The sequence below is a fragment of the Corythoichthys intestinalis genome, chromosome 6 (assembly GCF_030265065.1).
Source record: "Corythoichthys intestinalis isolate RoL2023-P3 chromosome 6, ASM3026506v1, whole genome shotgun sequence".
Lineage (NCBI taxonomy): Eukaryota > Metazoa > Chordata > Actinopteri > Syngnathiformes > Syngnathidae > Corythoichthys > Corythoichthys intestinalis.
The window spans coordinates 29,096,828-29,113,778 of record NC_080400.1 but is presented as its reverse complement, the minus strand read 5'-3'; the positions used below and the strand labels follow the sequence as shown (position 1 = coordinate 29,113,778).

Genomic DNA, 16,951 nt, shown 5'->3' with positions numbered 1-16,951 from the left:
CTGATTCGTTCTATGAAGTTGGTGGCGCTTGTTCGCTGCGTGGGAGGGCGTTGAGCAAGCGGCAGCGTCTTCTGACATCGCACACGACCAATCAGACGCCAGCCTCATCGCGGGCAGGGGAGGGAGCGGAAACAGAATCATGGCGTATGTCACTCATTTCCACGTGTGGCCAATAAGCAGCCAGCGTGCAGGCAGGGGGGAAAGACTGAGTTTTGTCACTTCCCGTTCAGTGATTCGGTCCTCCGGTTCCTGACCTAGCTTGCTGCTAACTTGACTTTCCAGTAATGACTATGCGGTGAACGAGTCATAAAATGAAAGGAAACGACTTTGTCACGTATTTGTTAACGTGGAGCCTATCAAATGCTGCTCAAAAAGACAAAAACACCACACAAATCTAGCGAGCATGGTTTAGTGTTCTACTTTTCTCAACAGACTCGGGACTGTGCCTATGACGATATACTATCAAATTTACAGTAATTTAAAACACGCGTAGCTACGAGGCAAGCAAAACCTGAGCTGCGGTCGCGTGACGGCAGTGAAGCGGGCAGAGAACTGTCACTATATGGAGGCTTCATGGCAGCGATATGTACCTCATATGTGCACAGAAAAAAAAATAATATTTAGTATGATCACCATAATACTGATTTGCAATGAAACTGTATATACATGTCAATTTTTTCCGAGTGTTTTTTTTTTTTTTTTTTTTCGTGTCAGAGGGTGTCGGTTGGTTTGACAAATTATGTCAATCCGTCCATCATGTGCTACTCAAGCGCCCCAAAAACAAAGCGCGCGGACACGGGAGATGTCGCAATATGTCTACATTTTTCTTAACAGACTAATGAGAGTAGAAAGGCGAAATCATAAAGCAAACAATTATTTCTCGTCAGCATTTGACGATCTGAGATGCGGGGACGACAGGGGAGCTGACCGGATTATTTTATTTATTAATACCAGTGCAAAAATTCAAAACGATCATCTTAATAATAAAAAACAAAAATACAACAGAGCGAGAGGTTAATATGATGTGTTGGCCGTTCCATAATTAGAAATTAAACTTTCGATTTATTTTTATTTTCGTGACAGCAAGCATGCCGCGTTGGCTGTTAGCAGCAGCATTGTATATGTGAGCAAGATCATGCTAAAGAAAGTCCGTGCGCCCCCGACCCCAAACCCCGACTTCCCCCTCAAAAGGAAAATGTTTAACCGTGTCCTAATTCGAAATGCAAGCACGAGCCATGACTTTGAGCCCATAGAACTAGGACAGACGACGCGGAAGTTCTCCCTCGCTTTTGCAGCAGCGGGAGGGAGACGAGGCTGTCTCTGAGAGCAGAATGATATCGCCTGTCACTCATTTCTGAAACTACGACGAGTGGTCAATGTGCAAGAGAGGGAGGGACCAAGCAATGTCACTTCCCGTTCAGTTATACTGCGAAGCGGTCTTTGGTGATTCGTTCGGCAACGTCACTTCCCGTTCACTAACCGAACGATTCATTTGGGTGGGTAGGGAGATGAGGGGGGCGAACGATTCGTTGAACGATTCGTTTGAACGAATCGTTTTACTGAACGAACCGGAATGGATTCGTTTACTCAAGTGAACGACAGATCCCGTCACTATCACTTATATTACACACTATAACACTGAAACTGTGTCAGATTCATCTTCATATTCAATTTCAAATCCGCGTCGGTACTGCCCTGTTCATAAAACTCGCTTAAATACTGGGCTGTTAAATATTGGGCCGGTGCTCTGTCAGATTTTACAGCCCATCAGAAATTGCAACTTTGCTGTTCTGCGCACGCGATTATTGTACGTTACAAATGGTCGTGAATGCAATGATTCCAAAGTAAACACCAAAAACTTTCTATAAAAGAAATGAATATGTACTAGTACTTATGTTTGGTCATAGACGCACATGAAGGAACATCAACCTCTCAACATCCTACATGTGGCTGTGCTCAACTCGACTACAAACCGCTCTCTCACCACTACCTTCTTCCCCGTGCCGTTAAGCATTTATTTACGCTGTATTCATGTTGCACATGCACGTTTATGATGTAACCTATTTATTTAGCACCTTTGGATAATATTGAGAGTCCAACTGAATGTAAAAGAATGCTTATTTGACGCTAAAAAAGCAAGTCATTACGAGAGCTGTCGTCTCCTGTGTCCATGCTGCCGTATTTGCTAAAACAAGGCAGCCGTGACATACAGGTTGGGTTGCCAGGTTGGATAGATTTCCGTTGTTAAGGTTCGTTTTTTATAGTGTGTTTTTAGCCTATGGTTTCATCTGCAGTTCTGTCGGAAAGGCTCTCATTCTGATCTCATAAACGAGGTTATGAACGCCGCTCACAACCACTAGAATAAGCACGTTCACCATAACGTTCATGAGACATAAATATGATGTGTTCAATTCACGTTCGGCCAAAATATGAACGTGTTCTTGAACGATCGTTCATTGTACGCGTTCATGCACAACACCACATAATTGTGCTACAAAAGAAAATACAAAATGTATACACATTCTAAATACATTTTTATTATGTTTGGTGATAAAGTTGAAAGTATAATGGCGACATCCTATGGTCAGTATGTGAACAAACCTGCCCCAGGTCTCTGTAATTGCACTGAATTGTACTGTATTTTTGGTTGTATGTTAAAACTGTATTTTAAGATTGTCTTTTTCTAAGACTCTATGTTTAGGTATTGTTAATAAATGGCTTATAAGTAACAGTATAATAGTCAAAATTTCGAAATAACATAATGTCAAAGTTCCTTAACATTTTTATTTTTATAATTTATATATTTTTTCCCTAAAAACATGGTGGCCCAGTAAGCTTCTCTACCACCAGGCTTTGCAAGTTTTGGGGGTGGGAAATCTATATTGATACGTTTTTCAGTACAACGTTACTTTGGATATATTTGATAATTTGATACTGTTACACCTTCCCCATTATTGACAAAATGACAGTATTTTTTTCTCACATTGAGTATTTTCTTGATGTCTGCAAATCTGTGTGTTGTGTGAAAAGCACAGCGAAGGAAAGCACCAAGCAGACTAGACAGGAGGATGAAGAAGAGGAAGAGGAGGCGGGAGGCAGACCGGAGGGAGACTACCCTCACTGTCTTTTCGGGCACAAGGCCTCGCCATCTGACACCTGCCACTGAGTGGGCACTAATGCGCCGTCCGCTTGGCAGGAAGCGAAGGCCACTGAACAGGAACTCCAAAGGAGGAGTGCGTGTGTGTGCGTGTGTGTAAACAGAAGAAAAAGAAAAGAGCTATACGAACGAGGAGGGCACCTGCTTCCCTCACATTACTTCCAAGTCATCACTTGTTTGATGTGTGCACTCTGAACCAACGCCAACATTGAAATATTTTCTTTAAGAGGTCTCCAGAGCAAACCGACCAGACTCTTAACACTTTGAAGCGATGCCATGACATCGCTGCTGCCCTGTTGCCTTTTGATGTTGTAACACAGCTACAAATAAAGGGTTAAATAAATTTAGAATAAAAATTTAAAAAATAAAATGCCATTAAATTAAATAACCCTTCCCTTTCAACAGAGAAAGACGATCAAATAAAACAGTTAAAAAAGTGACAAACCCATATATCCTAGCTCAACAGGGGCAACTGCAGAACACATGAGAAATGATCAGGAGTGAGGAAAACGCGTCCATTGAGCTAAAACTGTCTCGGTAAGCAAGCGTTTTACTTGGAGCATACGAGCTAACGGCTCATGCTAACGATGGTTCTCTTAATCACTAAGTTAAGAAATGATAGACGTTATTGATATTATTGAGAAAAATAATTTTGTTTTGTTGGATAATAAATGAAAATGAATCATCTGAAAGTGAAATTGAATGTTTAATGTTAAGTGGAGTAACAATGTTGGAAATGTAACATTGTGTGTGACTGTACAAATTAATGCACGGTTTTAATACCTCAATTTAAATGTACAGTAATTTTATTTAGACATAATTTATCTTTTAAAATGAGATGAGTAAAATGCCCGTTTGTAAAAAAAAAAAAAAAAAAAAAGAAATAAAAAAATAAATAAATAAACTACAACAGGACTGGTCTTTTTGTGAGCCTGGGTTAACATTCGTGGAAGATTCCGCAAACTTGATGGCAGGCTTCCAAGCGTGAAAAGACCCAAGTACCTTTATCCTTCATGGACTACTCTTCAGTGTGGTAGGACTATATCAACTGGCAGGATTCCATATAAACTTTGGAGAATAAATACCTTATACAGGTTTAAGGAAAAAACAAGTGATCACAAGACCTTTGAACAAAAGACACTAATTTCGTTTATTATTTCTGTTTGGGCCCAATTTTATTTTCTTATCGTGTTCTATTGTTTTGTATTGTATTGTTGTTATTGTTGTTGCACAAAGTAAAAATAGTTACAAACTGCATTATCTGAGCTATTCATTTACGGTTACAGTACAACACTTACTGTAGCTCTCTAGTCGTATTGGAATCTTCTGGCAATTGGGTCCACTGGTTACATAAAGTTACAATGTCATTTGTTAATGCAGTAATAAAGTAGGAAGTGAGAAAATTGAGAAACAATGATGGGCATTTGGCAACATTTTTAGATGACTGATAAGGGGAATTAACAGTGGCAATTATTTGATCAAAACTATATTTACAGACAATAGCAAGGATGGTATATGTTAGAGTCAACAATGATAATAATGGAAATATTTCGTCAACAAACTTTTTTCATGACAATGACGTGACGAGCTAAAAATATGTCTTGGGAGACTAGAACATAACGAGACGAATGCCAGTTTTCATCTGCCGAGACGACAACGAGACGAAAATGCAAATAGTTTTTGTCATATGTTCACTAATGCGTGACATTTTCATATTGTACGTGGGGTACATCAGCTTGCATCGTAGCAGTGTTTGGGTCGTTTCAGTCATGTGAGATATGCTGAGTCTCTCCCTCACTCTCCTCACTGGAGTCCCATCTTGCTTGTTTGGAAACGCACGGTAAGGTTCGTTTTCTTATCTTGGCAAGAGAGAATATGCAATAGTGCTTTAGCCTTAGGTTTGTGCTGAGCGATCACCACATACTGTATGTAACTCGTTGCCTTTGCATAGCATTTGCTTTAGCGTTAGCATTAACTTTAGCATTCTGAGCATCCTCTCAAACACTCGGACAACTTTTTTTTACATATAGTTCGCGGCTTCTAGGTGGGTTTAATTGAAAATAATGTGCTAGCTTTCCGGCTGAGGGTGTATTATCATACTAAGTTGGCGTTGTCCTTGTAGATGCTACAATATGTGCTCGTCTGTCTATGTTCATTCGAAATTGTAGGAAACCTTAATTTCTATTTGGACTAAAACTTTTAAATTTTACAGACGAAAACATTTTGAATACCAGTAGACTAAAACAGGATAATTTGTATGAAATTTCATCGACTAAAACTAGATGACGATGAACACATTTTGAAGTGACTAAAATATGACTAGGATTAGTATTTTCGTCCAAAAGACTAAGACAATAATCAAAAGGGCTGCCAAAACCAACATTGATGTTCGTCCACATAACAGCATCAAGTAAGTCAAAAACTTGAAAAGTCTCATTCATGAGGTTTGATAAGGGCTAAACAATGCATCATGTTTATCTTTCAGATTTTCTAAACAAAATAACTTTTAAAAATGTATTCAAAACACTAATGTCACATTTATCAAATACTTATGACGCTTTCTGATATATGAATGTGAAATTTAAGGATCAATATTATATATATACTGTAATTTTTATCATAATTAGTAATTATAACATTTTGAAAGGTCTAGTTAAATTTATTAATGATTTGCAGACACCCTGACATCACTGAACAAATTGGAAATTAAGCTTTTACAACGTAACATCGATAATTTAGGTTTGTGTGATGGTTCGTGCAAGAGATGTACTGAAAATTCAGTGGTTGAAAATTTTTAGCCGAACTGTGACTAAAACTGCGGTTTCGGTTTTGGTTGGCGATTACCAGCTCCTCGCGACATTAACTTCCCACCAGTTGATCTTAATGTGCCTGTGACAGAAAAAAGGCATGTTTATGTCATATTTTACGCGGTATTTTATGCTCCTCAATGAAATGGACCGCTTCGATGTGTGTGGAAGCGGTCGTTTATTTATTAAATTTTTTAAATCCCGCACTATGAAAATGAGTGACTTCCGGCTCCAGTCTTGGGCTGAGGAAGAATGCAAATGTGACGTCATCCGTGTCTGCATCTCACAACATAGCCATCGCTTTATAGCATGCAGATGGACCGCGGATTCAGCTGACTTTGAGGATTAATTTGTTTATTTTTCGTATCATGCCAGCCTAATGAGCTGTAGGCTTTTGTTGCTGCACCAGGGAGAGTGCTGTGAGGCTTTTTGGATTTCCAAAAGATTCTTATTCACTGCGATAGGCAAAACAAGTCCGACAATCCAGAGACCATTGGACGGATGACTAAGTGAGTGAGCTTCATGTTTTATATAATGTCAAATACTAGGATCATGGCAAACGTTTTAATAAGGAGGTGCCTTGTATTTTGTGGGTGATAATACTACTCCTATTTTGTTTGAATTTTCGGTATTTTCCCTTCTCTCCCCGGCGACGAGCATTATCTGCCCTCCGCCGTGGGCTGGCTGATCGGTGAAGACAATCAACCACGTCTCCGTGTGTGTGTGTGACATGAGTTGGGGTTCTTTTGTGTGATTTGTCATTTTCGGCTTTTCCTCTTCTCTCCCCGGCGACAAGCACTGCCTGCCCGCCACAGAAAAAACTTGCCGATGGGTTTGGGTTAGCATGTCAGCTAGCTGACACGCCTCCTGCTTTGTTTACCCTCTTTCGTCCATCTCCAAAGCCGGGGCAGGGAAATGACAAAAGCCTGACTAACTTCAGTGGCATAAAATACCGTTCGGGAGGTGCAAGAAGTCGACAGTTTTGACCGTTATGCAGTAATTCTGCCCTGTTATACTGAATAAATGCATTTTTAGTATTTCATATTCAATTTAGCACAAGACTGTTATTCGTCATGACCATACTATTTATTTAGCAATTCGGGAAAAATACTTAGATAAAAAGAATATCCTGTAAAAATATTGGAGTACAGAGATTTAAACAATGACATATTGCTGCTCTCTGTCGCAATTTTCCTCATTCTGAATCGTCCCCCTCAATAGGCTGAACGCTAAATCATCTGAAACCTGCCGACATCATCCTCCAGCTGGGAGCGCTAGAGTGCTATAATGACAGGCAGGACTACCAGCAGATTAAAAGACTAATTTCTCGTCATCTGCGCAGTACCAAATTGTTGTATATAGTCGAATCGTCCCAAAATATGATTCTAATTCACATAATAATGGTGTTTAAGATTTTTTTTTTATGCTGTCACAGGCACCTTATAGCATTGACAAAAATAAAAAGATAAAACAGAAAAATGAACTATAATTCGCTTTGTTCTGTTTTTTTTTTTCACAAATATAAAAATATTTTGAACAATAACGGGTTTCAGACTTCTCAAATTCGGTTGTGGCAAAGAATTTTCACTGCACTGTTTTAGAAAAAGAATCATTGATGTAACTGATTTTAATACACTGACTTCGTGACTATGCATTTACACATTTCGACAATTTAGTCTTTAACTGATCTAATGTTTTGGAAATAGTATGATGACTCATTGGCTGCCATTGACAACCACTAACATCCAATCCGTTTGAACTGGGAGGGCTGGCAGAGAATGATTGTGTTATGACTGGCGATAGGTGTCTAATTAAATTGAACTAGGAGAAAATATGATGACATGAATTCATTGGCTGCCATTGACGACAATAGACATCCAACAACAAGAGTGAGGAGATCCACAGCAGGAAGTTGAGCGTGAATACTGATGAGGCAAAGCGACAAAAGTGCAGTATGCCTGCACAACAACAAGACATTCATAAAAGCGCACATGTGACGCTGGACGCCACAGCCTGACCTATTCACTGCCCATGTGGGACAGAGGATGTCATACAGTGGAAACATAAAAGGGCACAATCTCATTTGGCGGTGTTAATGTAACGTATGCCGACGCCATTAAAAAAACAAAATAAAAAACATACTCAGCCTTTACACACATCAGCATATTTTACTCTGTGATTATACGGGGGTTGGTGAGCTTTATAAATGGTTCTTTACAGTACACTAGTCCGCATGCAGCACCTTGTCATCATTATTCAAATAGGGAACTCTGCAAGCTGCTGTAAGACATGCATATTTACATTTCACATACTAGAAATACATGTGTGAATGACTCATCGAAGGTTAGAAAACCTGCGAAAGAATGTGCGAAAATCACAAACTTTGCCTCAACTGAAATGGCTGCATATTGCTGGCAATCCAGCTTTAGTAGCATCATGTACATCTGCAACCAAAAAGCCTGATAAAAACCTGGGCAAAATGCATTCCCCACATAAAACACAGCACACAGTACAGGATTTACTAATGCACTTGGGGGCTTGATGGGGAAATGCATTGGCGCAGATGTTATTTTCCCACCCAGTCATCACTTTGATAGCTCATAGACAATCCCAGCCGATGTCTTACTACTACCTTAAACAAACCACAATCAATAATGGAGCTTGCTCAAACTGGTCTCATGAAAACATACACCACTGGAACATTCACAGCATTTTTTAAAGACCGGAAGCTTCTCAAAATGAACAAAAAGCCAACAATGGTGCTAATGGTGATACTAAAACTAAAGTGGAGTTTTAATGTGAATATGTACTTCAAATTATTTTAAGTAATTCTTGATTTTAATTTAATATTTTCTTAATTCACGAGAAAAACACTAAAGCCGTTGAAACAGTAGGAAGGTTGTTGATCCGTTTCTTTAGTTTGAGTGTTTCGAGTTGTAATATGCCAAAGTTACTGTGTGATCCATGTAAAACCATGTCACGAAGGGGACGGAGAAACCAGTTGCGTATTGCAGTCACAGGACATTATTGATGTTGACAGGCAAAAGAAACAATCGAGTCAAGCGGTAATGGACAGTTGACATGCTAGTGTATGCTGGAACGCTGACGACCTGACACTGAATGCTATTTGTATGTGCCTTATATACTGTCCTCAGTTGTTCTTTGTGACATATTAAGGGGCGCACAGTCCTAACGATGGAAACCTTTGTGATGCATGAGTGTGATGCAATACGGTGGCACATGACAGAACAGACTTTGTGATGTGAAGGCTCATGCAATATCAGGCAATACGCTAGCGCTTGAGCGCACGTGACAAACTAGTTCATTTTTAAAGCAACTCTGGGTCAATGGCAATAAATAATGAAGATTAACTACTGGTGTCAACAATAATCGATGCGGCGATGCATCCCGATGCGGGCCATGGACGATGCGATTCGGGCAACAAGCCGAATCGATTCAGCACATATTAAAATATATAAGTCCGTTCAAAAATCTTCCGGTGATGCAATGGATTTGGTTTCCCCATTTGTATTATTATTCTCATGTTTACCTGTAGAGGGAGCTACTGTACAAGCAATGCAGGGGGGACGAGGAACCCAAATCTGCTTCCTCACGGGAGTAACGTCACAGACATGTGCAATTGCGCAGTAGCAATCGAGAAAGCAGAGAGATAAGACATAACAACAATGGCTGAAGCGGAGAAAGAGGGCGCGCGAAAGATTATTGACGCACCAAAGACATTGAAAGCAGGCATATGGAGACATTTTGGCTTCAATGAGGTTGGTGGGAAACTTGACCAAACTTATGCGGTGTGTAAAAAATGAAAGGCTGCTACTGTGTGTAAAAAAAAAAAAAGAAAGCCCTAGTCTCATTCAAAGCACTAATTAAATGCTGTGATGTTTTTGTTTTTGTTTTTTTTATATATATTACTATTTTCATTTGACTACAACCAGGAATGACACAAGAGCCTATAAAAAGTTGTTTAATGTCTGACCGCTTGTGTTGCCTCATGATTCAGGAAAAATATGCTTTGCTGTAGCATTTTAATGCATCGTGATGCACTGCCGAATCGAACCGAATCGAATCGTGGCCCTCTGAATCGAATCGAATCGTGGCCCTCCGAATCGTAATCGAATCGAATCGTGAGGGCAGTGCCGATGCACACCTCTAAGATTAACAATTTTTTGTTAAATAATACAGCAAATTACTATGAATTATGACATGATTTAATTCTTATATATAAAGAAAGTTCAATCTAATTATTCACATGCAGTGGCGGTCCTGGCTACTTTCGCGCCCTGGGCGAACCACCCCATCAGCACCCCCCCCCCGCCATCAAACACAAGAATGTGTTACGTTTTTTACGTTATTTTATTAAGATAGTCTATCCCCCGCCCAGAGGCGTAGCAAGGGTCCCCGGAGGCCCTTGGCAACAGGCAACATGGGGCCCTTTGAGCATGTGCAAGTAAGGGGGACAGTTGGACTTGTAGCAATAGCATATTTAATAAAAGTCTAATAAAGCCTCGCTCTCATAGAGCGCTTTTTTGGACACTCAAAGTGCCCCCCCCCCCCCCCCCCCATTGCATTATTCATTCACTTCACACTATCCTTAATTATTTACACACACGCCTTAATAAACAAAATGTACTTCAGATTATTATTATTATTGTGCTTAGTACACATACCTTTACACATACCGTATTCTACTGACTAGCTGGTAAGTTATATTGCTTTTACTTAATAAGGATAACATTCTGGCACAGAAGTGAATCATGTAACATCTTATCAGTCTGGCTGATCAGTGTGTATGGTGATTCTAAACACTGATTTAATGTTCTAGGTAACATATTTATGTATGAAGAAACGCTAGCATGCTGCAATGCTGTTAGCAAACACTAACAAGCTAGTTACAACAAGTTAAGGCAGTTAATTGGTTTACTACTACTAGTCTGCAGTGCTTCGACTACATTAGGACATAAAACTACAGTAACATAGTACACTCACCGCTGTCTTGCTTCCTTTTCTCCTCTTCTGCTTTTTTTCTTTCTTTTTTTATTTCCAGACGGATAACTTTTCATTTTGCCAAAAGGGAATGGGACGTACTACGTCATTGTTTGGACGCGCCTCCATGCTGGCAATATGATTCACTTCCGGGTCGGCAGACTCAATGCGGATTGTAACGTGTGGTCGTGCTAAGCTAACTCTTTCGGTGTTTTAGAAAGAAATTATGGGTGTGTATTGTTGTGTTACCGGGTGCAACAGCTTCTCCTACGACTAAAAAAAGGGCGAGGAAAACTGGACTCACTTTTCACCGTTTTCCTGCATGGAGGACCAAATATCAGATCACGAAGGCACGACGGATGGCTGGGGCGCAGCGGTTCGTTGGAAAAGCATTTCTCTTGATCATATTTCTGCTGGAATGAGAGTGTATTCCCCTCATCTCTACTCTTGTAAGTTGAACGATTTATCCGTTTTGGTTTCAATACGTTTTTTGTTGTTGTTTTTTTTTACTGTTGTGTAAATCTGCCTCGGTAGCAATGCTAACCTTCTCCTCCTCCTCACCTACCTGTGTGTTACTAGGAAAACCTGCATATGAAATGCTGACAACACATCCCGATTGGTCACCATATCTCTTCTTGGGTTATTCTGAGGTCAAGCGCACCACATCGGAGCGTTATGAGAGGTTGGAAAGGCGAAGAGTGCACGCTGAAACTTCAGTTTGCTCTGCTCTTACAAACACGATCCCAAGTGTTGTTGTGAAAAGTCAATAAAATATGAATACCAAAACATGACTTGAACAACTTCTTGACAAACTGTAACTGCTTGTTGTTTACTTCAGGTCTTCATAATAAACAGGTGTAATAATTACAAAGTCAGGTGACTTAATTTTGTTATTCTATTTGGAATATGCATTGACAATTTTTGGACAGTGTTGTAGACAAGAACTGGGACTGATAAGTTGCAATAGATTTATTTCAAGTATTGCAATTTCTCCAATACGATATTTGAATTGACAGTTTAAAATCTTTAAATTAGTGCAAACAAGGCCCACCCTCTGACGGTGGCAGCAAATATTATATAATTATAAGTAATACACAAATACAAGATCACAATAAACGTGTCTTTGTCAAAGCAACTATTTACTGGCCTTGGGTAAATTGCCAGACGGGATAAATATGTGCTTTAAAGTTCTTGCATTTCCATTTTAAGTATTGCAAGTACTAGTCTCCAACACAGTATTTGAACTGACAGTTTAAAATCCTTCTAGTACAAAATGGCCCACACTCTGGCAGGGGGCAGCAAATATTATAATACATAATACATTATAAAAAGCTATATACTATATAAATACAAGATCACAACAAAACCTGTATTTTTTCAAAGCAGTTAAAAAACATCCAGTGGCCTTAGGTAAATAAAGGTGTATAAATATGTACTTTACAGTTCTTGCATTTCTATTTTAGGTATTGCAACTTTTCCAACACTATTTGAATTGACAGTCTAAAGTCTCCATAAGTGCAAATAAGAATATTATAATTTAAAAATAATAATAGAATTTATAAATTCAACATTACAATGAAACGTGTCTTTGTCAAAGTGGTTTAAAATAATAATAATAATAATAATATGTCACTGGCCATAGTTAAATAGCCAGGCAGAATAAATATGTGCATTAAAGTTCTTGCATTTTCACAAGTTAAAAGCCTGCAGTTCATCGACGAGAAGGGCAGACCCAGATGGCGTCTGCTGCAGGGGCTTGTTTGAGTCCGACACAGGACAAATGGAACCACTCCATTGAACAAATTTTCTTTGTCAAATGATCCAAGAAGAGAGATGGTGACCAATCGGGATGTGTTGTCAGCAGGTTTACCTAGGAACACAACAGGTAGGTGAGTCGTAGTAGGCGAGCATTGCTACCGAGGCAGATTTACACAACGGTGTAAAAAAACAAAAACGTATTGAAACCAAAAGTGGATAAAGCGTTCAACTTACAAGAGTAGAGATGACAGGAACACACTCTCATTCCAGCAGAAATATGATCATAAATGCTTTTCCGACGAACCGCTGCAATCCAGCCATCCGTCGTACCTTCGTGATCTGATATTTGGTCCTCCATGCAGGAAAACGGTGAAAAGTGAGTCCATTTTTCCTAACCCCTTTTTTTGTCGTAGGAGACGCTGTTGCACCCGGTAACGCAACAATAAGCACCCATATTTTCTTTCTAAAACACCGAAAGAGTTAGCTTAGCACTACCACACGTTACAATCCGCATTGACTCTGCCGGCCCGGAAGTGAATCATATTGCCAGCATGGAGGCGCGTCCAAACAATGACGTAGTACGTCCCATTCCCTAATAAAAAAGGGCCCGATCGCCGCCCACTCACTCTGAGTCACGTGACACACATACATATTTGTGCAGTAAAATGAACACGAAGGTGGGGGCGACGGGTTCGAGTGCGCGCTGCGTGCGGTCATCTTGGCCATAAAAGTGGCGAAAACTAAGCACTTTACACTCATATGGATGTACAACATCATTTTAAGATGCTAAAGTAACACCTTCCCTCTTAAAGCAAATGTGCAATGCGAATATATTGCAAAGAACGCTCTCCTCGACGCAGCGAGAACGAGTGGGATCAACCAGCCGACGTAAGAGGAAAAACACGAAACGGTCGCGCTGATAACGGCTCTAACTTATCATAAGAACTTTATGGCATGAAGAGGAAATACTTACATTCGTTCATTGACGCACAGATTAATCCTCAAACAGGTGGGGTGGCCCCCTCTGCTCGAAATGCGCACCTTACGCTTACGCCTATTCTCTCTCTCTTTTTTTTTTTTTAATTGAACACTACAAAACATACAGATCCCAAATAATACAAACAACTAGTTCACATAGAATATAACCATCTCAACATATTTACATCATTAGACATACAAAAAAATAGTAAATAAATAAAAATAATAACTCAAGAGGAAATTAATTAAGTACTAAACAATTTTGCATGAGCTTTTTTTTATACTAGACTTGCATTTATTATTTTGTATCATATTAAGTGATGTGAAATATGATTCAAATTCAACCAAAAAAAATCGTAAAGTTCGGATTTACTTTTTGATTTACGCCTATTCTCGTTCTCAGAATATGCAGCACTTGTGACGTAACATGACTGGTTGCTATGGGAACGTACGCAGCGGCATACCACATACCCAAGTAACCTTGCTAAAAGGAGTATTAAAATTGCTAATAAAATCGTTTAGGATTATTTTAGATGCATATATGTTATATTTTACTTGTAGAGTATTGAACGAGGAATATGATAGACCCATTAATGGACTTTCTTGGAAAAAAATCACCATTTCTTAAAGTAGTCACAAAAATAATGAGGTGGCCTGTGAAAAGCTATATAGAATGCGGAATTCTGCTCCCCTCCTTACTTATCCACTAACAGTGATTGAGGTCCTTCATGCTCACTCACTCTGCAGTGACGAGTAGATGCTCCCTCACCTATCGCGTTACCCCTGCCCCTTCCCTAACATATGACTTGAAGCATCAATTAACATGAAAGTAAAGGGCGCACTGCTGCCCACCCTACCTACTTGACATCGAAGCGAGCGATATTAGTGTGGAAACACGCGATTTTTTTAGTGTTGTTGTTGTTGTTACTCCTCGAGGGCACTTGTGCGCCCCCATATAGATTGCGCCCTAGGCGGTCGCCCACATTGCCCATAGGAAACACCGCCTGTGTTCACATGGAAATTTCATGCCATGTGGCATTTTTTTTTCCATGTGGCAAAATGTATTTTGCCATGTGGCATTTTTTTTGCCATGTGGCAAAATAGATTTTGGTTTGTGGTATTTTTTTGGGTGAGGGGGCAGTTTTACAGGCCATGAACGTCCATGCCATTGACGGCTATGCACGTCCAAATTTTCCATTCATTTTAAATGGCAGAAAAACGTGTGACTGTGATTTTTGACCATACTCATTACATTACAGCGCATTGACATTCAACTGGCACCCAACTCAGGCTTTGTCATTGACGGCTATGCACGTCCAAATTTTCCATTAATTTTAAATGGCAGAAAAACATGTGTGGCTGTGATTTTTGGCCATCCACTTACCATTACAGCGCATTGACATTCAACTGACACCCAAGTCAGGTTATGCCATTGATGGCGATGCATGCATGCAAAAAAAAAAAATGTCACATGGCAAACTCAATTTTGCCACATGGCAAAAAAATGCCACATGGCAAAATCCGTTTTGCCACTTGGTAAACAAAAAGCCACATGGCAAAATCCATTTTGCCACATGGCAAAAAAAATGCCACATGGCAAAATTCATTTTGCCACATGGCAAATACCACTTTTGGTTCTCGCTGGCTCTCCAACAAATGGCCTAAAATTGTTTAAACATCCTATTAATACAAGGATTCAGAGGGTTCATGTCACTGAACAGGGCACAGTAACATTGTTTTTCTTCATAGAGGGTATTCCTGATTTATTATGCTTATGACTCACATGTTTTTCAAACTTGGTGGGAGGGTGCGTGCTGGCCAGAGGAAGAGTATTGTGCACATGGATTATTTAACTGCATAAAATGGGTACCGGTAACCACATTTTAGTATATCAAAAAAGTAAAGTTGCAGTTTACCCTATGCAAATATAATTTTACAACATTAACTATCACCTAAGTGCTGAAAAAATGTAAGCACTTACTTTATGTATTATGCTGTTGTTGATGGCTATCACCCTCAACTGGCATCTTACAGTACAGTATTATATTGGCTTGAAAGTAGACAGAAAAAGGCCGGGAGACTTACCGTTGACCGTGAGGTGCACCCAGCTGCCGTTGTTGAAGGTGTTGTACTGTTGCTCCAACATCAGGACCCTGCACTCGTACCAGCCCTGGTCCTCTGAGCGCACCGGCTCGATCTGCAGGGAGGCCTTCCCGTGCAGAGAGGCTCGACCTGTGGACGCACGATAGGTTATTAGTCATGTCATGTTCCAAAGAGATGATTTTCATGTGCTGGCTTGATATGCCCTGATCATGACTAGTGACCACCAATCCAAAGTGTCTAACTTGAGCACACATGCATAAGAGTCTACAAAGGCTCATGGCATCCTCTTAAGTCTCAGCAAATCATGCAAACAACTTTTATTTCCCAGCTCAAATAAATTTGTGAAATTGGCTGGAAAACAGAGCAGCTGCTTAGCAGTAATTCCTAAAAGCCTTAATTTAAGATTATTCAAAGGTTTCTGACCCTGTGGAAAAACAGCCTTCCATCTCTAAGAAAGCATATGTTTCACATACAACTTGTCCAGTCTGACACTTTATTTCTCTTCTCTTTCTTCATAGCTCAGGTTAAATTGGAATTCAAAAAGGAGCAAATCACAAGGGAAGAGAGAAGTTGAAGAAAGCCAGCCTGCCGAAATCCACCGCCTCTCGGCTGTCTGTCTCACAGCTTCCAGGACGCTGCTCACACAGCCGCCTTTGACAGCCCGACAGACTAAAACATTTGCTTCTGCCGGGCCTGACAAGGGTTCTGAGATAGAGCCTCTTTGCAAACTTTGATGTGTGAAACACAATATACGCCCACTTCCTGTTCGTCGGAGTCAAGGCTGCCGACTCTCTCTTGTGGAAATGTACATCTACGTGAAGCCTAGATGGGCCAACAGCCGATCAGTTAGGGGGGGAAAGGGACATTTTTTGTTAGCAGAAAATCGATAGCGTCACGGTGAGGATAGGAACGCAGCGACTGCAGTCTTGCAGGAGGAGGAAAAAAGGCTGTTTGTCTTGAAAAAAGTCAGCTCTATTTTTGGCTGGCCATTGAAGTGCTGAGTCGAGGCGGGCGGTGTCTTGTAGAGATCAAGGGAGTCGGTGCTGCTCAAGTGAACCGCAATGCATCTTAATTAACATTATAGGAAAATTGGGGAAATTGCCATGTTGAAATCTTCCACATGAAACACAATGTACCGCCCAAAATT

At 40.1% G+C, this 16,951-nt stretch overlaps 1 protein-coding gene across 6 annotated transcripts in view; it reads right to left on the bottom strand.

The window, feature by feature from the left end:
- igsf9ba (immunoglobulin superfamily, member 9Ba) overlaps positions 1–16,951 on the bottom strand; it is a 126,444-nt gene that overhangs the window by 68,640 nt on the left and 40,853 nt on the right. For all 6 annotated transcript variants that reach the window (XM_057838603.1, XM_057838599.1, XM_057838601.1 and 3 more), the window contains exon 3: positions 15,787–15,933. In XM_057838603.1, coding sequence (XP_057694586.1) covers positions 15,787–15,847 — 61 coding nt within the window. In that variant the 5' untranslated portion in view covers positions 15,848–15,933. The remainder of the gene's footprint in view (positions 1–15,786; positions 15,934–16,951) is intronic.